A 21,558-nucleotide genomic window follows, 5' to 3' on the forward strand; every position below is an offset into this window, starting at 1 on the left:
TCACATCTCCCATGTCTCCCGTTTATGAAATTCTTTGTTGCTGATTAATAGACAACTCTCAAGTCAAGTTTGCTCTCATTCAGTGCTGTATTGTCCTGCCTGACAAAAATACATTCAGTTACACGTGTTTTGATGTTGTGGCTATTGCAATTGGTTCTAAGGAAAACACCCCCTAAACTCAGTAAGTGTAGAATAATGGTTGGCTGGAGGGGGTGGGGTGTTGAAGTTTATACATGCATAATCTATGAGCAGAATGACTGTTTTACCTTAATTAGCCACGAAATCCCTAGTTGGGAAGTGGTTGTTTACTGGAAGGTAAACATTTTCCCTCATGTGGGCCAGCCCCCTAGAAATTCGAGTTCAAATCAATGAGCTTTAGCCCCTAGCCATTTGAGTGACAGCTAGCAAGATCCACACACAGCAGAGCGAAAGACAGAGCAATGATGTGGTGCACATATCTGCACTTGTGACGTAATGTAGTACGCAATTTTCGGGGACCACTTCTGGCTCATGGGTGTTACTTTCAGAACTACTGGCTAAAAAGCATACAAAGTACCAGAGAATATCTTTGAAAGACAACTTTCCAAGTCAAATTTGCTCTAATTCAGTGCTGTATGGCTCTGCCTGACAAAAACACATACAGTTACAAGTTTTTTTTGTGTTGAAGCTATTGTAACTGGCTCTAAGGAAAACAAGTGGGCTGAGACAGTGAAAATTGTCTCAGAAAATTGTAATTTCTGGGTCCTCCCGAGTGGTGCAGTGCTAGCTGTGCCACTAGATATTCTGGGTATTCTGGGTTCAAGTCCAGGCTCTGTCACGGGCGGGACACAATTGGCTAGATGCATATGATATCCTAATGCGGTTTATTTGTGTATGTCAGGCAGACAACTGACTATTTGTATTCCAAATTTGAGCAATATCAGCGCTTGCAATATTGGGTTACATGAGTTTATGTGACCCATCCCCCCTCCAGCCAGCACGTTTTGAGTTTAGTTTTTGAGTAAAATATTTTTTCATAACCAACCATTTAATAAATGGGAGGCATTAGAGATGTGAAAAAACATGGTTGTGTTTTGTTCGACCTCGGGTAGGGGTATAATTTTTGGGGGGAGGCCCTGCCACTAGCCTAATCTGTCTAAATTGGTACTGTGTTCCTGAAATGCGACGTCAAAACAGCTGAAATGACTGACGCAGGCAAATATTGAGGAGCTCGGGGGATACACGAGCAGGGAGAACCCTTCGTTAACGTTAATTATTCCCTCAACACCTGAGAGCAAATTCAATTTAAGTGTGAGGCCTATCATTGTCACATAAACGCATCAGACCAATTATTGCTCGGTGCATATTGTTCATGCAACAAGCTGTCTCCATGGCAAAGGAAAAAAATAAGTTAAATTACCCTAGAAAAACTACTTTCAGTTTTTCATCTTCATCACTGTTATTAGTGGCAAATAGAAAATGTCTAATTATATTTCTTTAGAGCCCTCTCTGTAAATAAAAATGTGATATTCTATAGAATATAAGGCTACTATCTTGACAAGGCTTTGTGGGACGGTAATGTGTTTCAGAGACTCCAACGTGCATTGACAATCCTCTTATAGTATGCCTTACCGAATATGGATTAGGTCCGTGTGCAGCACCCGTTTTGCCTACAGGTCACTTTGAAAGGGCTTTGATTGAATTGGCGTGGTTGATCTTGGCCTGTTATAATGTACAATATATATTCGTTAGAAATTCAATATAAATAAGTTTGACATTGAAGAAAATATCGCTTTATTTTGAATGCTTTAGTAATCTAAGTTTCTGCAACCTGTTGAGCATCAGGTAACCTTGACTTTCCAATGATACCTTACAATAATACATAATGTTAGTCTGTTTGAATCTAATGAGCTAATATTATAAGGTGAGAAAAATGTAACTTGCGTGTGGAGTGAACCTGTGTAGCGCGCGATAGCCTCGTGAAGCGCGAACAGCGGGATGTAAGGAGCTCTCTAGGGTGCTGAAGTTGACAGACAGAAGGGAGCTCCTGCCTCTTCCTCACTCTATCATACAGACCAGAAAGATAATGAGGTGTTGTGTCTTCAACTGGGCAACGGTAGGACATTTTACATGTGTTAAAATATAGATAATACTGAAATGGTGAGGTAAGGATTACTGGGGAAAAAATCAGGAGTGTTAAAAAACTCTCTTCGGGCTTCTCAGCTTTCAAGAAGGCCAAGAAAAGCAATGGTAAGTGCAACCTATTATGCTTCAAGTTATGCTATTTCACGAGTGTATCTTTGGGAAAACATGCTATCAAATACAGTGATCTCACTTTCACATAGCCTACTTTGTTTTAACGCTATGCAGTTCAATGAACTTTGAAGTAGCCTAACCCTAATTAGAAATTATGTTCAAATAAATAGGCTACTCTAAACTTTTTTTTGCAGGTGTCTTTGGTTTGGTTTATAATGCTCTGATGTAGGATCACAGTTCACCAATACGGATACTCAGGCAGGATAATGCAACATATTCCTCTAAATGTTGGAGGTGTGCTATGGGACTTATCCAACTATCCATACAGCCCCACCATCTTCAAGAGCAGACAAAGCCTTACAACGCTGCCATTCTATAACTTTCTGCTATGGGTCCTGCTCGGGGTTTTGACGTTTCCATGCTGTGTCCAGTGTTTAATCTTCAAAGTTGGGGTCCTTGGGCCCTGGAACTGCGACCCGGTCTACTCCAAGGCCCTACCTGCGGTGGCCGCTAAATTGGCCGTGGGTAGAATAAACGAGGATTTCAGTTTAGATTTGGGAAGCAAATTGGACTTCGTGATCCTGCAAGAAGCATGTGAAACGTCTAAAGCGTTGACCACATTTGTGTACTACGAGAAAATGGTGGACGGTTTCGTCGGCCCCACGAATCCAGGATACTGTGACGCAGCCTCACTTTTGAGCAAAAACTGGGATAAAGCTATATTTTCCTGGGCTTGTATTAACTATGAGTTGGATCGAATCAAGGGTTACCCAACCTTCGCACGGACACTGCCGTCACCCACACGGGTGTTGTTCACGGTGTTGAAGCATTTCTGTTGGGCCAACATCGGCATCGTGTCTTCCAATGAGGATATCTGGATGGACACCGCCGGTAAAGTGGCCAACTCCCTGCGGAGCCAGGGACTTCCCGTTGGCATAGTAGCGTCGGTGGGAATGAACGAGACGGAGATGGAGAGTACATTGAGCAGAATCCAGGCTGCGGGGGAGATCAAAGGCGAGTGTTTTTAACCATTTCTTTACCGTCTCTTTGCGGAAGTTTTAGTTACTGAAGAGATACGAGTGAAGTATGTGCAGGTTATGCTATCAAGCCTCACAAGACAGTAGGCCTACACAACTATGTGATTGATCAGTTTAAAAGGGTCATCCTCAACTGAAACAATAACAAAGCATTTCCCTGCCCTGGTTTCCGTAATAAACTGAGGGATGGGGTAGAAGAAATCTAACCCCTTTCAAATTCATAGATAGAGCTATGGATACAATTACTAACCATCCATGATATCAACATTATAGTTTTAACCATGTTAGAGACTATACAGTGTTTGTTTACATTTACTTTGTTTACAAACATTGGAGTACAATGAGCTTTAATTTCGGGTTCTGATGGGATAAGACAGTTGGAATAAGCTAATGAGACATAAGTTATATTGTTCTAGAATCAATGGGTACATATCATTCATTTATAAGTCCCAAATGTTATGCAGCAACTACAGATTGACCCTTTAAGGTAGGGTCATGTTGGCCAATGATGAATGTTACCTCAACCTGTGTTGATTAAGTTATTTTTAACTTGATTAGGGGTTGTCTCTGAAGTGTGAATCAATGAATGAATAATTTGTTTTTACAGTAGGATGATTCAGCAACATGCACAGAGATGCAATTCCTTCATGCACATGGTCATTCCAGGTGGCGACCCCTCACTGTCTCTGTCCTGTGTGTTCCAGTGATCATCATGTGCATGCACTCTGCTCTTATTGGTGGGGAGCAGCAGACAGCCTTCCTGCTGAAGGCCCATGAGATGGGTCTGACGAAGGGCCGATACGTGTTTCTCCCCTACGACACCCTGCTCTACAGCCTGCCCTACGCCAACACATCCTACTTCCTCCTGCAAAACAACACCAAGTTGCGGCAGGCCTACGACGCCGTGCTCACCATCACTGTGTCCTCAGATCTGATGTCATTCAATGAGGCGTTCAACATGGCCAAGAGGTTTGAGGAACTCACCATATCACTGGTCCCACAGCAGGTGAGGAGGGTGCTTTTTTGATATTTTCACTTTTGGGATGTGAGTGGATTCCATCTGAATTTCAATTGATTGTTATGTTATCACATTGTTATTACAATAGTATTATAAATATGCCATTGATTGCATTTATTGAATATTGGTTATATGGAGAAACACCATAGTCTTCAGGTCATTTGATGATTTTATCTGTTTTAGGTCAATGTATCACTCTCAGTTTTGGAAAAGCTAATCACTTTAGCCAAATAAACAATTTATCAATGGCCTCCTTGCATTCCAGGTCAACCCCCTGTTTGGAACCATTTACAACGGTATTTACCTCCTTGCCAAAGCCATGCACAATGCCAGAAGAGCTGGCAAGTGGCTCTCTGGGACCAACCTAGCTTATTTCACCAGGAACATGACGTTCTCTGGCTTCAACCAGAAGATCCAGATAGACACTGAAGGGGAGAGCCAGACTAACTATGTCATCTTGGACTCCGACGGATGGGAGGGTCAGCTGTACCGCTCCTATATGGTGGACCTGAGCGCTGACATGGTTCGCTTCGCGGGGAAGTCCATTAACTTCCCCGGGGGTTCCCCTCCTCCCTCAGACTCCAGCTGTTGGTTTGAACCGAACACAATCTGCACTGGAGGTAGAGAATCTGTTTAAAATCAAATCGTATTTTATTTGTCATATGCGCCGAATACAGCAGGTGTAGGTAGACCTTACCGTGAAATGCTTACTTACAAGCCCTTAACCAACAATGCAGTTCAAAAAATAGAGTTAAGGAAATATTTACTAAATCAATTAAAGTAAAACATAAAGTTGTTAGTTTGTGTCTTTCATTCTTCCATCACACAACCAAACTATGTCTTTAGTCTCCATCTCTTACCTGTGTCTCAGGTGTGGAGATAACCTTCGTCATAGTGGTGTTTGTGATCCTCTTCGTTATGATCGTGGGAGGACTTGGTCTAAGTCTGTTTGTAAGGTAACTCTTCTCACTGTTCTGTTCTGTTTCTTACTGTATTTTTATGCTGTTCAGATACATAGAGACTATAAACCCAGACAGAGATAGTTGGTATTGCTGTGCTGTGATCTTGGCTGACATGCTCTCTGATTGGCTGGCAGGAGGAGAATCCAGCAGATCCAGTTGGTGAAGGGTCCCAATCGGATCCTACTGACTCTAGAGGACCTCACATTCATCAACCCTCAGCTTAGCAAGAGAGTAAATATATTGTCCCATGTGATTCTCTACAACATTACCTCTATCTGATATACTGTATGTTCATTCATATATTTTATGCCTCATAGAAAATCACTCTAGAGGACCTGGGTGACTCTAAAAGTGCGATAGACAACAACAGTATGCATTCAGGAGACCCGCACCACTCTGTGGACAGCATCACAACAGCAACACATGAGACCACAAATGTAGCTGTCTATGAAGTAAGTAGACGACGTTGACCGCTGAACCACAAGTCAAATTTTCATTCCTATCCCAAAAGATTTCAACTTGACTTGTAGAGAATGGAGCCAGGATAAAACCACATATTTTTGTCCATCGCTTCACAGGGTGACTGGGTGTGGCTGAAAAAGTTTGAAGAAGGCCATTTCAAGGAAGTCAAGCAGAGCACGACCAAGATCTTTACAAAGGTAAAATAAAACATAACAACAACAGCAATTTCAAGCACAAGGTCAGTGAAATGCTTGCGAGCTCTACCCAACAGTGCAGAAATAAATATCTAAAATAGTATAGCTAATTAAACATTTAATATAAATGTATATAGTGCATTTTATTTCATATATATATTTTAAATTATTAGTATTATACTATTAAGAAAACATGAGAAATAATATAATGTATAGAATCTTGTCTGGGATGTGAGGTTGTTTTTGTTAACTTTGGGGTCTATTTTTTGTGTGAATGTGTCCAGATGAAGGATCTGCGAAATGAGAACATCAATCCGTTCCTGGGGTTCTTCACAGACTGTGACATGTTTGCTGTGGTGACGGAGCATTGTTCCCGTGGCAGCCTGCAGGACCTCCTGAGGAACGACGACGTGAAGCTGGACTGGATGTTCAAGTCTTCTCTGTTGCTGGATCTAATCAAGGTATGACATGTTTGACGTGTCATGTTACAGAACTTTTTCTGCTAGTCTAATTTGTCCCAATAAGATTTTAAAATATCTTATAAAACCTGATCATGTTAATTTAAATTGTTTTTCTAGTACTTTGTCATAAGTAACACCAATGGTTTACATGTGTTGATCATATTGGCCTCTCAGGGTATGAAGTATCTGCACCATCGAGAGTTCCCTCACGGCCGGCTGAAGTCACGGAACTGTGTGGTGGACGGTCGCTTTGTCCTCAAGATCACAGACTATGGCTTTAACGAGCTGCTGGAATCCCAGAAATCCCCCCAAAATCTAGTTCTACCTGAAGGTAACATCTATGCCTAGATCTGCACATTTTTGGGAAAGAAATGTCACTCTTTTTTTGACAGTGCAGTCAAAAATGTGATATATATTTCCACACTATGAGGTTGAAATAACTCTGTGAAATTTTGAAAATTATGTTAATGCCCTTTTAGTGTAAGAGTTATTTGAAAATACCGCCTTAAATTTCAGCTTGTTTTGCATGGGTGGTGTGTTGGACCACCAGGTGACATCATAACAAAGAGAGTTTTCCCTCCTCTCTGCCAATAACAGTTTTCAGGTTACACATCCCTCCCACTAGGATCCTCCAGTTAGGCCCCTCTCTCAGACCACTCCCAGACAGTCCTAGCAAAATTCTTGCTTGAGAAATGTCATTTTACTAAGAAGCTATTTTTGTAAGGTACTTATTAATTGTTACCCAGAAATGATTTGATATTGAAATTAAAATTGCTGCATTGGACCTTTAAAGATGGACTTCAAACACAACCATTTGTATTTCTAGTTTGTGAGCATACATCTATGTCATTTAAATGTGCTGCATTTAACTACCATGCCAAAATCATGACTCTGTGCTTCTTTATCTCAGATCAGTTTTGGACAGCTCCAGAGTTCCTCCGAGACGTGGAGAACTCTCGGAAGGGCACCTATAAAGGAGATGTGTATAGTTTTGCCATTATACTCCAGGAGGTGGTTGTCCGAGGACTTCCGTATTGCATGCTGGGTCTGACCCCTGCGGGTAGGTCTGGGGGATAAAAAACAGGCAAAACCATACAATCCACTCTGAGAGGAAATGTTTTGTTTTACCTTGAGGTCATTTTTTGGTATTTTGTGGATCAACATCAATTGATTGATTAGTTATACTGGTATATATCGAGTAATGTCAGAGTTGTAAATCACAATAATTTCCCTATCTACAGTGTATAATGTAGCTACATATTGTACAGCATTTCTGCTTTGCTTTGACAAACTGTCTAGTACCAGCTGCCAATAAGCTGTGTAATGAGTTGTTATGCTCTAGTGCTGTTGCTATATAACCTCTCACCTCTCTTTCTCTCTTCCTCCCAATCAGAGATCATCCGTAAGGTGAAGAAGCCTCCTCCCATGTGCAGGCCTACGGTGGCCCCAGATCAGGCTCCTCTGGAGTGTATTCAGCTGATGAAACAGTGCTGGAGTGAACAGCCTGACCGGAGACCAGCCTTCGATGAGATCTTTGACCGGGTCAGCAACACTCATCTGTCTCCATGGTTATATTAGCAGTTGACATTACTCTTCAATAAAACACACCCCAAATCAAATCAGGGGGAGAAAAATAGGTTTATTCAAAGAGGAGATGTTATACTGAGAGGTACAGTTTAAGTCGAAAGTTTACATACAACTTAGCCAAATACATTTAAATTCAGTTTTTCACAATTCCTGACATTTAATCCTAGTAAAAATTCCCTGTTTTAGGTCAGTTATGATCACCACTTTATTTTATGAAAGTGAAATGTCAGAATAATATTAGAGAGAATGATTTATTTCAGCTTTTATTTCTTTCATCATATTCCCAGTGGGTCAGAAGTTTACAAACAGTGTGGAGAACAAGTATTTGATACACTGCCGATTTTGCAGGTTTTCCTACTTTCAAAGCATGTAGAGGTCTGTAATTTTTATCATAGGTACACTTCAACTGTGAGAGACGGAATCTAAAACAAAAATCCAGAAAATCACATGGGAATTTCTGGATTTTTAAGTAATTAATTAGCATTTTATTCATGGTTGGGATGATGTTCTTCGGCTTGCACCTATAACCCTTTTTCCTCCTAACATAACAATGGTCATTATGGCCAAACAGTTCTATTTTTGTTTCATCAGACCAGAGGACATTTCTCCAAAAAGTACGATCTTTGTCCCCATGTGCAGTTGCAAACTGTAGTCTAGCTTTTTTTATGGCGGTTTTAGAGCAGTGGATTCTTCCTTGCTTAGCGGCCTTTCAGGTTATGTCGATATAGGACACGTTTTACAGTGGATATAGATACTTTTCTACCTGTTTCCTCCAGCATCTTCACAAGGTCCTTTGCTGTTGTTCTGGGATTGATTTGCACTTTTCGCACCAAATTACGTTCATCTCTAGGAGACAGAACTCGTCTCCTTCCTGAGCGGTATGTGTGGTCCCGGCTGAGTGGTCCCATGTTTTTTACACTTGCGTACTATTGTTTGTAAAGATGAACGTGGTACCTTCAGGCGTTTGTAAATTGCTCCCAAGGATGAACCAGACTTGTGGAGGTCTACAATTTTTTTTCTCAGGTCTTGGCTGATTTTTTTTCATTTTCCCATGATGTCAAGCAAAGAGGCACTGAGTTTGAAGGTAGGCCCTGAAATACATCCACCATTTGACTCAAATAATGTCAATTACCCTATCAGAAGCTTCTAAAGTCATGACATCATTTTCTGGAATTTTCCAAGCAGTTTAAAGGCACAGTCAACTTAGTGTATGTAACATTCTGACCTACTGGAATTGTGATACAGTGAATTATAAGTGAAATAATCTGTCTGTAAACAATTGTTGGAAAAATGACTTGTGTCATGCACAAAGTAGATGTCCTAACCGACTTGCCAAAACTATAGTTTGTTAACAAGACATTTGTGGAGAGGTTGAAAAACGAGTTTTAATGACTCCAACCTAAGTGTATGTAAACCTCCGACTTCAACTGTAGTTCATTCTCCCCTGTCCTCAGTGATTCTCTTCAGTGATTTTTTCCTGTGATTCTCTCCTGTGATTGTCTCATCAGAACAAAGGGACAGGATGTACTTTAGAACCCAGCCCTAGCCTGTGGTTGAACAATTGGATTTCCTTGTAATAAAACTGGGCCAATGGCTAAATAACAAGTATACTATTTCAGGAATCAATTTGGACCAATGAGAACTTGCCATATAGCTATGAGTCCCAGACTGAAATTCCTCCCATGTCTCTGACCCATTGATCATTAATCCCCTATTACAGAAAAAACACTATTTCCATTAATCGTTAGTACTCTATTGACTTTTAGTCCTCTTGACCTTTTGTACTCTATTGACCTCTCGTCCTCTGCGTTGTGTATTTATCTTGGGAAATATTCTTACAGTTACCTGCTGTCAGTGTCATAGCAAGATAATGCAGGGAATATGTCTGGGTAATTATAGGCTGTGGACAGCAGAAATTGGTCTCTCAGCACTCATGGGCCGGGTCCAAAATCAGTCTTGCCTACTACTTAATAAAACGAGATACTGTGTACTAATCGTATTACACACTATTTAGAACGTACGGTTTAGTAAAAACAAATGCAGTACGCAACAACTAACATACTCGGCTCACCCATCCTGAGAATGTGTCATCAAATAATGCTCAATTTAAAGCATACTTGAGTTTTGAAATTTCACTTACTATGAAACGTTCTATTTTTGCATACAGTACCAGTCAAAAGTTTGGACACACCTACTCATTGAAGGGTTTTTCTTTATTTTTTACTATTTTCTGCATTGTAGAATAACAATGAAGACATCAAAACTATGAAATAACACATATGGAATCATGTAGTAACCAAAAATATATTTTAGATTCTTCAAAGTAATGTCACGCTCGTCATAATGAGTGGACCAAGATGCAGCGTGATATGTTTCCATCCTTTATTTAGAAGAGAAACTTAAAGCACAAAAATAATAAAGTGAATAAATGAAACGTGACGCTACATGCAGTGCAGAAAGCAACTACACACAAACATAGTCAAGATCCCACAAATACAATGGGGAAATGGCTACCTAAATATGATCCCCAATCAGAGACAACGATAAACAGCTGCCTCTGATTGGGAACCATATCAGGCCAACATAGAAATGCAATTCCCCTAGATAACCCACCCTAAATCACACCCCGACCCAACCAACATAGAGAATAAACAGCTCTCTATGGTCAGGGCGTGACAAGTAGCCCCCCTTTGCCTTGATGACAGCTTTGCACACTCTTGGCATTCTCTCAACCAGCTTCACCTGGAATGATTTTCCAACCGTTTTGAAGGAGTTCCCACATATGCAGAGCACTTGTTGGCTGCATTTCCTTCACTCTGCAGTTCAACTCATCCCAAACCATCTAATTTGAGTTGAGGTCGAGTAATTGTGGAGGCCAGGTCATCTGATGTAGCACTCCATCACTCTCCTTCATGGTCAAATTGCCCTTACACAAACCGGATGGGATGGCGTATCGCTGCAGAATGCTGTGGTAGCCATGCTGGTTAAGTGTGCCTTGAATTCTAAATACATTTATTTCACCTTTATTTAACCAGGTAGGCTAGTTGAGAACAAGTTCTCATTTACAACTGTGACTTGGCCAAGATAAAGCAAAGCAGTTCGACACATACAACAACACAAGTACACATGGAATAAACAAACATACAGTCAATAATACAGTAGAAAAAGTCTATATACAGTGTGTGCAAATGAGGTAAGATAAGGGAGGTAAGGCAATAAATAGGCCATGGTGGCGAAGTAATTACAATATACCAATTAAACACTGGAGTGATAGATGTGCAGAAGATGAATGTGCAAGTAGATACCGGGGTGCAAAGGAGCAAAATAAATAAATAAATACAGTATGGGGATGAGGTAGATTGGATGGGCTATTTACAGATGAGCTATGTACAGGTGCAGTGATCTGTGAGCTGCTCTGACAGCACTAGAAGAGGGGGATTTGAAGAGGGGGATGATCGTGGCAGCTTTCCAATCTTTGGGAATCTCAGACAATACGAAAGAGAGGTTGAACAGGCTAGTAATAGGGGTTGCAACAATTTTGGCAGATCATTTTAGAAAGAGAGGGTCCAGATTGTCTAGCCCGAATGATTTGTAGGGGTCCAGATTTTGCCGCTCTTTCAGAACGTCAGCTATCTGGATTTGGGTGAAGGAGAAATGGGGGAGGCTTGGGCGAGTTGCTGTAGGGCGTGCAGGGCAGTTGACCGGGGTAGGGGTAGCCAGGTAGAAAGTATGGCCAGCCGTAGAAAAATGCTTATTGAAATTCTCAATTATAGTGGATTTATCGGTGGTGACAATGTTTCCTAGCCTCAGTGCAGTGGGCAACTGGGAGGAGGTGCTTTTGTTCTCCATAGACTTTACAGTGTCCCAGAACTTTTTTGAGTGTGTGCTACAGGATGCAAATTTCTGTTTTAAAAAGCTAGCCTTAGCTTTCCTAACTGGCTGTGTATATTGGTTCCTAACTTCCCTGAAAAGTTGCATATCATATAAATCATATAAATCACTGACATTGTCACCAGCAAAGAAACCCCACACCATCACACCTCCTACTCCATGCTTCACAGTGGGAACTACACATGTGGTGATCATCCTTTCACCTACTTTGAGTCTCACGAAGACACTGCAGTTGGAACCAAAAATCTCAAATTTGGACTCATCAGACCAAAGGACAGATTTCCAACGGTCTAATGTCCATTGCTCATGTTTTTTGGCCAAAGCAATTCTCTTATTATTATTGGTGTCCTTTAGTAGTGTTTTTTAGTAGTGTTTTCCAGCAATTTGACCATGATGGCCTGATTCATGCAGTCTCCTCTGAACAGTTGATGTTGAGATGTGTCTGTTACTTGAATTCTGTGAAGCATTTATTTGCGTTGCAATCTGAGGTGCAGTTAACTCTAATGAACTTATCCTCATGAGCGCAAGTTTCATCATAGCACTTGATGGTTTTTGCGACTGCACTTGAAGAAACTTTCAAAGTTCTAGAAATGTTCCGTATTGCCTGGCCTTCATGTCTTAAAGTAATGATGGACTGTCATTTCTCTTTGCTTATTTGAGCTGTTCTTGCCATAATATGGTCTTGTTTTTTTACCAAATAGGGCTATCTTCTATTTTCCACCCCTACCTTGTCACAACACAACTGATTGGCTCAAGAAGAAGGAAGGAAATTCCACAAATTAACTTTTAACAAGGAACACTTGTTAATTGAAATGCATTCCAGGTGAAGCTGGTTGAGAGAATGCCAAGAGTGTGCAAAGCTGTCATCAAGGCCAAAGGTGCTTACTTTGAAGAATCTCAAATATAAAATATATTTAGATTTTTTTAAACACTTTTTTGGTTACTACATGATTCCATATGTGTTATGTCATAGTTTTGATGTCTTCACTATTATTCTACAATGTAGAAAATAGTAAAAAATAAAGAAAAACCCTTGAAGGTGTAGGTGAGTCCAACCTTTTGACAGGTAATGTACCTAAAATGCATACTATTTAGAACGCTAGTATTCAGGTTTTCAGACACGGACATAGTCTTGTATCAGCTTTATGGATTTTTACAGAGATCATAAGTCATACCTGATATTACATAATGTAGTGGTAAACCGATGTTGATGGTGTATGTCACAGTTCAAGCTGATCAACAAGGGCAAGAAGACCAACATAATTGACTCCATGTTGCGGATGCTGGAGCAGTACTCGTCTAACCTGGAAGACCTGATCAGAGAGAGGACAGAGGAGCTGGAAGTGGAGAAACAGAGGACAGAGAAACTGCTCTCTGAGATGCTACCTCCGTGAGTCAAGCATCATGTTATAACACTCACAGAGACAACTAAATAAGACAATGGGCATCTTGTTATTATAAGATACCATTCTTGTTTGATGCCACGGGTATTATCCTTTTATTACATGATGTAGTACTTTACTTTCAACTTCGAATGATTGTTTGTTGCTCTATGTCATGTTACCACTAACACGTTACCACTAACACAAAATGTCCCCTGTCACATTACAGTTCTGTGGCAGAGGCTCTGAAGACGGGTGCGACGGTGGAGCCAGAGTACTTTGACCAGGTTACCATCTACTTCAGTGACATAGTAGGCTTCACCACCATCTCTTCCCTCAGTGATCCCATCGAGGTGGTGGACCTGCTCAATGACCTGTACACGCTGTTCGACGCTGTGCTCAGCAACCACGACGTATACAAGGTCAGTTATACTATTTTCACACTACTGTGTTGAACCAAAATGAGTTGAGCCGAGGCATCATAGTTGCTGGAAACGGGTTGGGGTGTCGTGCCAGGGGAGCTTCACAACAGCACAGATCAAGTGACGTGATGATTTTTTTTAGTATCAACGTGCCAATGTTTCACTGTATGCCTGCTTGTTTGCATTGTATAGGTGGAGACCATTGGTGATGCCTACATGGTGGCATCAGGTCTACCCAAGAGAAATGGAAACAAACACGCAGCGGAAATAGCCAACATGTCCCTGAACATCCTGAGCTCTGTGGGCACCTTCCAGATGCGCCACATGCCCGGCATTCCCGTCAGGATACGAATAGGGATACACTCAGGTGAGAGAGGGCATTGGGTTGTCCCTGCCTGGCAGACACACTCTGAAGTTTGGCTGATTAGCTAGATGATCAATCTTGCTCAATGGTTGTATGCCAAAGTAAGGTGTTTATAAATATGAAGAGTTTCTTTCCAAAACACCATATATCCATTTTCTGAAATGTTGGTAAATTAGCTTATATTGTTTAAACTTCTTATGGCTGGGGGGGCAGTATTGAGTAGCTTGGATGAATAAGGTGCCCAGAGTAAACTGCCTGCTACTCAGGCCCAGAAGCTAAGATATGCATATTATTATATTTGGATAGAAAACACTCTGAAGTTTCTGCAACTGTTTGAATGATGTCTGTGAGTATAACATAACTCATATGGCAGGTAAAAACCTGAGAAAAAAATCCACCAGGAAGTGGGAAATCTGAGGTTTGTAGTTTTTCAACTTTTTGCCTATCCAAGATACAGTGTACATTTGGTCCAATTGCACTTCCTAAGGCTTCCACTAGATGTCAAAAATCTTTAGAACCTTGTTTGAGGCTTCTACTGTGAAGGAGGAGAGAATAAGAGCTGATTGAGTAAGAGGTCTGGCAGAATGTCATAAGCTCAGTCAGGCGCTGCCCGTGAGAGGTAGCTGCGTTCCATTGCATTTCTAAAGACAAAGGAATTCTCCAGTTGAAACATTATTGAAGATTTATGTTAAAAACATCCTAAAGATTGATTCTATACATCGTTTGACATGTTTCTGCGAACTGTAAGGGAACGTTTTGACTTTTCGTCTGGCCTGCGTGTCGTGAATTTGGATTTGTGAACTAAACGCGTGAACAAAAAGGAGGTATTTTGACATAAATTATGGACTTTATCGAACAAAACAAACAGTTATTTTGGAACTGGGTTTCCTGGGAGTGCATTCTGATGAAGATCATCATAGGTAAGTGAGTCTATCTAAAGTTCCATGCATAACACTTGTATCTTTTAGCAATGTTTATTATGAGTATTTCTGTAAATTGATGTGGCTCTCTGCAAAATCACCGGATGTTTTGGAAGCAAAACATTACTGAACATAACGCGCCAATGTAAACTGAGATTTTTGGATATAAATATGAACTTTATCGAACAAAACATACATGTATTGTGTAACATGAAGTCCTATGAGTGTCATCTGATGAATATCATCAAAGGTTAGTGATTCATTTTATCTCTATTTCTGGTTTTTGTGACTAGGTACTGACCTAAATGGCTGTGTTTTTCTGTAACTAGGTATTGACCTAACATAATCGTTTGGTGTGCTTTCGTCGTAAAGCCTTTTTGAAATCGGACACTGTGGTGGGATTAACAACAAGTTTATCTTTAAAGTGGTGTAAAATACTTGTATGTTTGAGGAATTGTAATTTGTTGTTGTTTGAATTTGGCGCCCTGCACTTTCACTGGCTGTTGTCATATCGATCCCGTTAGCGGGATCTCAGCCGTAAGAAGTTTTAAAGAACTTATGAAAGAGATTGGTGTGTTTTTTCAATATCTAATCAAGGCATGGGTTTGTTCAATGACAGACATGTATTTGTTTAAAATCTATCACTTGATCGTTTCATTTTAGAGAGACAAATAATCAGTTGTTTTCTCAAAACACGATATATTCACCTTACTCTTCAAGAAATAAGTAGTATTGCTAGGTTTTACACATTCAAATGTAACAAATAACTACATTTTTAATAAAGAACTGTACAAATGGTACATTTGTGATATATGTAAAAACGTCTTATGGCTGCAATCCCGTTAACGGGAGCGATATGACAACAGCCAGTGAAAGTGCAGAGCGCCAATTTCGAAACATCAAAAATCTCATAATTAAAATTCCTCAAACATACATGTATCTCATACCATTTTAAAGCTAATCTTGTTGTTAATCCTATCACAGTGTCCGATTTCAAATGTGCTTTATAGCAAAAGCACCACAAACGATTATGTTAGGTCACCACATAGCCACAAAAAGCAGAAATAGAGATAAAATGAATCACTAACCTTTGATCATCTTCATCAGATGACACTCATAGGACTTTATGTTACACATTACATGTATGTTTTGTTTGATGAAGTTCATATTTATCAAAATATGAGTTTACATTGGCGCGTTACATTCACTAGTTCCAAAAACATCCAGTGATTTTGCATAGTCACATCATTCAACAGAAATACTCATCATAAATGTAGATGATAATACAAGTTATACACATGGAATTATAGATATACCTCTCCTTAATGCAACCGCTGTGTCAGATTTTTTTTCAACTTTACGGAAAAAGAAACCCATGCAATAATCTGAGACGGCGCTCCGAAGTAAAAGTCACAATAGCCGCAACGATGGCGTCAACATAAACAAGAAATTACATGATAAATATTCCCTTACCTTTGATGATGATCTACATCAGAAAGCACTCCAGGAATCCCAGGTCCACAATAAATGTTTGTTTTGTTCGATAATGTCCGTTATTTATGACCAAATACCTTCTTTTGTTAGCGCGTTTGGCATACATATCCAAACGCTCATTCTGGTCAGCGTTAGATCGGACAAAAACTTCAAAACGTTATATTACAGGTCGAAGAAACATTTCAAACTAAGTACAGAATCAATCATTAGGATGTTTTTAACATATAGCTTCAATAAAGTTCCAACCGGAGTATTCCTTCGTGTCTTCATGAGCAATGGAACGCAAGTGAATACCATGAGGAATGCGCGTGATCAGAAGATGGCTGACTGCCAGACATCTGATAGATTCTGCTCTCATTCACTCCCACAACACCGTAGAAGTCTCATTCAATTTTCTATTGATGGTTGACATCTAGTGGAACCCCTAGGCAGTGCAACGTGATTAATATCTCAAGGGGATTTCATTGGAGACTCTGGTGAATACATACAAAGCTCAGATTTCTCACTTCCTGTTTTGATTTCTCCTCAGGATTTTGCCTGCCATATGAGTTCTGTTATACTCAAAGACATCATTCAAACAGTTTTAGAAACTTTAGAGTGTTTTCTATCCGATACTAATAATACTATGCATATATTAGCAACTGAGACTGAGGAGCAGGCCGTTTACTTTGGGCAACTTATTCATCCAAGCTACTCAATACTGCCCCCCAGCCATAAGAAGTTAAATTAAAAAATGTTTTATCAATACAGTTATATAAGACATAAACATTAACATTTGACATTTTTGTCATTTAGCGGAGGCTCTTAACCAGAGCAACTTACCGTGAGTGCATTCATCTTAAGGTAGCTAGTTGAGACAACCACATATCGCAGTCAAATATACAGTGTGCGAACATTCCATTCTAGCTAAACAATGCATAGGGTTTTGCAAAAAATAACTACATTTTAATACACACTTAAAATCGATGAATTGGAAAAGTAATGTTTAACACGAATATGAAGCTACCCATAAGCACCAATGTGAACAATTTGTGGATATAGTGTTTTGGAAATAAGCTCTTCATATCACAATCAATCACTTTGATTCTATTTCCTTTTCTAACTGTCTGTATGTAGGGATCCATCATTCATAACGAGGGCGGCTGAAACAGTAGCAGGCCAGGGTTTGGTTTCTCAATGTGATGTCTGAGATGTGATGCTCATGTGTTGTGTGTGTACAGGGTCATGTGTTGCTGGGGTGGTGGGTCTGACCATGCCTCGGTACTGCCTTTTCGGAGACACAGTCAACACCGCCTCGCGTATGGAATCCACTGGGCTGCGTGAGTATCAGAGGTTCTTGGTGTTGATTTACAAAACATTAAGAACACCTTCCTAATATTGAGTTGGAACAGCCTCAATTCGTCAGGGCATGGACTCCACAAGGTGTGGAAAGCTTTCCACAGGGATGCTGTCCCATGTCGACTCCATTGCTTCCCACAGTTGCGTCAAGTTGGCTGGATGTCCATTGGGTGGAATATTCTTGATACACACGGGAAACTGTTGAGTGTGAAAAACCCAGCAGCGTTGCAGTTCTTGACACAAACCGGTTCGCCTGGGCTGGCACCTTCTACCATACCCCGTTCAAAAGCACTGAAGTATTTTGTCTTGCCCATTCAGCCTCTGAATGGCACACATACACAATCCATGTCTCAATTGTCTGAAAGCTTAAAAATCATTTTTAATCTGTCTCCTCCCCCTTCATCTACAATTATTGAAGTGGATTTAACAAGTGACAGGATGTCTGCATTATTTTGCTGGTATGGTTTGTCGTGACAGTGTTATTTCCTTTCAGCTTATAGAATTCATGTAAACATGAGCACTGTGAAGATCCTGCGCTCCCTCAACGAGGGCTACAAGATAGACATCAGGGGCATGACAGAGCTGAAGGTATAAACACCTCACAATACATTATCCTATGTGTTCACCTGTAGGATTTCTTTCAACTGTTTATAAATAAATCATGAATAATGATGTGTTCCTACAGGGTAAAGGCATTGAAGAGACATACTGGCTGGTTGGGAAAGAAAACTTCACAAAGCCTTTACCGAAGCCTCCAGAGATTAAACCAGGGTAAGACCTCACAATACCGTACCTTATGTTGAGACCCTGCCGAGAACTAAGTTAATCTTAACATGTCTACATTTCATTCAGTGAATATTTGTTAATTGATTATACAGCAGTTTATGTGTAATAATTTCACTCATTTTCTCATCATTCACTGCATGAGAAAAATGGAGTCCCAATGAGTACCAGGATGTGATTGAGGCTGTTATGGTGGTGTTACAGTACATGTGTTGTCTACTTTAGGGATGACAATCATGGACTGAACCCAGAGGATATAGCAGCGTACAAGAGAAAAAAAAGCAAAGAAAAAGCTTGATTCTCTGAGTCAAAATCGAGGAGGTAGCTAGCAATTTGCATGCCGTGCTCTGTTGTGTCATGGTGAAAATCTAGTTGTTGTGTGGTGTCTTCCGTTGCATGTGGTTTGTGGCTTTCACAATCTGTGTGGTTTTGTTGAGCCCCCTCTACTACCCCCACCCCCTATACTGTCCATCCATAGTCTCTTGATCTGATCTCTTCTCTAATCTTCTAATCTTATCACCTTCAATACCGTTAAAAGCAGAGCAGACCTTGACCATCCCAGAAAAGCTCTATTCATTTTGGTTAATCGAGTGGTTCACCGTCATTACCGTCCTTCCGTTCTTTTCACCTTCTTATTTTAGGCAGCACCTCTAAGACACAGGTGGGGAGGATGGGCTCGTAGTAATGGCTGGAACGGAATAATTGGAATGGTGCACATCAAATACATGGTTTCCATGTGTGTGATACCACGTAATTCACTCCATTCCAGCCATTAATATGAGCCGTCCTCCCATCACCAGCCTCCTATCCTCGAAGACAATTAACATTCTGCTTCTTCTGCCATGTCATCTTGTCTCGTCTTGTTTCTCCAATTGCCATGTTTGCAATAATCTGATAGTCCTTCTATTGTTTGAAGTGGAAGTACGTAGAGTTTAAATGTTTTTGGATCTTCCATTCTCAGGGACAACTGGCAAGAGATGGTGACAGATGAGATCAAGACGATATTTCGCAAGGCCAACCGGGAGGTGGACAAGCCTAAAATCTGAGCAGATGAGACAGAGATAGAGAGAGACAAAAATGGGGAGAGGAGGAGGTCACATCCGAAGAGAGAGAGAGGAAGAGAAAAGGATGATGAAGGACTGGTGGACAGAGGGCATGGACCGGCCTACTCACTGCGGCTTACATGGTCTCCTTTAATAGGATTTGCCTGGCTGCTGTCTGTGTAATCTGCTTGTGGCCAGCACAGCAGAAAGGGAGAACACTAATGAAATGAAGGTTGTTGAATTACTGTCCTGCGACAGGGATAGTGCATGTCTTCTTAATGAACTATGCACTTATTTCTCTGGACTCCCATTGGCCACTAAGTGGCTTCGTGTCAGTGGAGTATTTTTGTCTAGATGGGATACAGTTTATGTCAAAACAAACTTATCATTGCGGGTTAGGAGAATTTACGCAGCAAGTTAGGAGAATGAATGTAGTAACTTATGAGAATTAAGTTTAATTAAGGTTAGGAAAAGGGTTAGGGGTAAAGTTAGCTAAAATGCAAAACATTTCAACTTTTGACATCAGTTTGACATAAACTGTAACCCATCTGGACATGGCCAAGTGGAGTTGAAGTCCCAGACCTCAACAGAATGATCTACTGTATCTCTCCACTCCCATACTGTACTGTAGCTTTTAATCACATGCATAATGGAAATGATTTTCTATTTTTGTTATTGTTTCATCACTCTTCTAAACATTTTGAAAGGAGCACTCACCTGAAGAGAGTTCATTTTAGTTAGTTATGGGAAAATATGAAATTCAATTTTTAAGTTATGGCCAAAAACCTTTGTAAGAATGTAAGGTTAGCATTCCAAAGTTGTGAGAGGAAATATACTCTACCGTTAAAAAGTTTGGGGTCACTTCGAAATGTCCTTGTTTTTGAAAGAAAATCAAATTTATTGTCCATTAAAATAATATCAAATTGATCAGAAATACAGTGTAGACATTGTTAATGTTGTAAATGACTATTTTAGCTGGAAACGGCAGATTTTTTATAGAATATCTACATGGGCGTACAGAGGCCCATTATCAGCAAAAATCACTCCTGTGTTCCAATGGCACGTTGTGTTAGCTAATCCAAGTTTATCCTTTTAAAAGGCTAATTGATCACTTGAAATTGTTTTTTTTTTAGCACAGCTGAAAACTGTTGTGATGTTTAAAGAAGCAATAAAACTGGCCTTCTTTAGACTAGTTGAGTATCTGGAGCATCAGCATTTGTGGGTTTGATTACAGGCTCAAAATGGCCAGAAAAAATACCTTTCTTCTGAGACTCGTCAGTCTATTCTTATTCTGAGAAATGAAGGCTATTCCATGCGAGAAATTGGCAAGAAACGAAACACCAGTCTCAACGTCAACAGTAAAGAGGTGGTGCTGGCCTTCTAGCCATATCTCAGACTGGCCAATAAAAAGAAAAGATTAAGATGGGCAAAAGAATGCAGACACTGGACAGAGGAACTCTGCCTAGAAGGCCAGCATCCCCCAGTTGCCTCTTCTCTGTTGATGTTGAGACTGGTGTTTTGCGGGTGCTATTTAATGAAGCTGCCAGTTGAGGACTTGTGAGGTGTCAGTTTCTCAAATTAGACACTCTAATGTACTTGTACTCTTGCCCAGTTGTGCACCGGTGCCTCCCACTCCTCTTTCAATACCCGTTAGAGCCAGTTTGCGCTGTTCTGTGAAGGGAGTAGTTCACAGCGTTGTACAAGATCTTCAGTTTCTTAGCAATTTCTCGCATGGAATAGCCTTAATTTCTCAGAACAAGAATAGACTGACGAAGAAAGTTATTTGTTTCTGGCCATTTTGAGCCTGTAATCGAACCCACAAATGCTGATTCTCCAGATACTCAACTAGTCTAAAGAAGGACAGTTTTATTGCTTCTTTAAACATCACATCAGTTTTCAGCTGTGCTAAAATAATTGCAAAAGGGTTTTCTAATGATCAATTAGCCTTTTAAATTGATAAACTTG

At 40.3% G+C, this 21,558-nt stretch overlaps 1 protein-coding gene across 1 annotated transcript; it reads left to right on the forward strand.

The window, feature by feature from the left end:
• The first annotated feature begins 1,887 nt into the window (after positions 1-1,887).
• LOC139382836 (retinal guanylyl cyclase 2-like) lies at positions 1,888-20,306 on the forward strand. Its single transcript, XM_071127069.1, has 19 exons — positions 1,888-2,229; positions 2,430-3,249; positions 3,977-4,278; positions 4,556-4,910; positions 5,162-5,246; positions 5,387-5,483; positions 5,570-5,704; positions 5,831-5,911; positions 6,193-6,369; positions 6,544-6,700; positions 7,280-7,429; positions 7,763-7,911; positions 13,074-13,237; positions 13,459-13,651; positions 13,844-14,018; positions 17,650-17,748; positions 18,261-18,355; positions 18,453-18,538; positions 19,512-20,306. The coding sequence occupies exons 2-19, from the start codon at positions 2,502-2,504 to the stop codon at positions 19,594-19,596; spliced, it is 3,333 nt and encodes a 1,110-aa protein (XP_070983170.1). The 5' UTR covers positions 1,888-2,229; positions 2,430-2,501; the 3' UTR covers positions 19,597-20,306.
• Positions 20,307-21,558: the final 1,252 nt, after the last annotated feature.

This window comes from Oncorhynchus clarkii, chromosome 24 (assembly GCF_045791955.1).
Source record: "Oncorhynchus clarkii lewisi isolate Uvic-CL-2024 chromosome 24, UVic_Ocla_1.0, whole genome shotgun sequence".
NCBI lineage: Eukaryota > Metazoa > Chordata > Actinopteri > Salmoniformes > Salmonidae > Oncorhynchus > Oncorhynchus clarkii.

What these genes read in the sequence shown, in the direction of transcription:
- LOC139382836 (XM_071127069.1), top strand. Translation starts at nt 2,502, where the DNA reads ATGCAACATATTCCTCTAAATGTTGGAGGTGTGCTATGGGACTTATCC. An exon ending in TCGATGAGATCTTTGACCGG is followed by an intron (nt 7,912 to 13,073) that starts GTCAGCAACACT and finishes TGTATGTCACAG; the next exon opens with TTCAAGCTGATCAACAAGGG. An exon ending in CCTCCAGAGATTAAACCAGG is followed by an intron (nt 18,539 to 19,511) that starts GTAAGACCTCAC and finishes TTCCATTCTCAG; the next exon opens with GGACAACTGGCAAGAGATGG.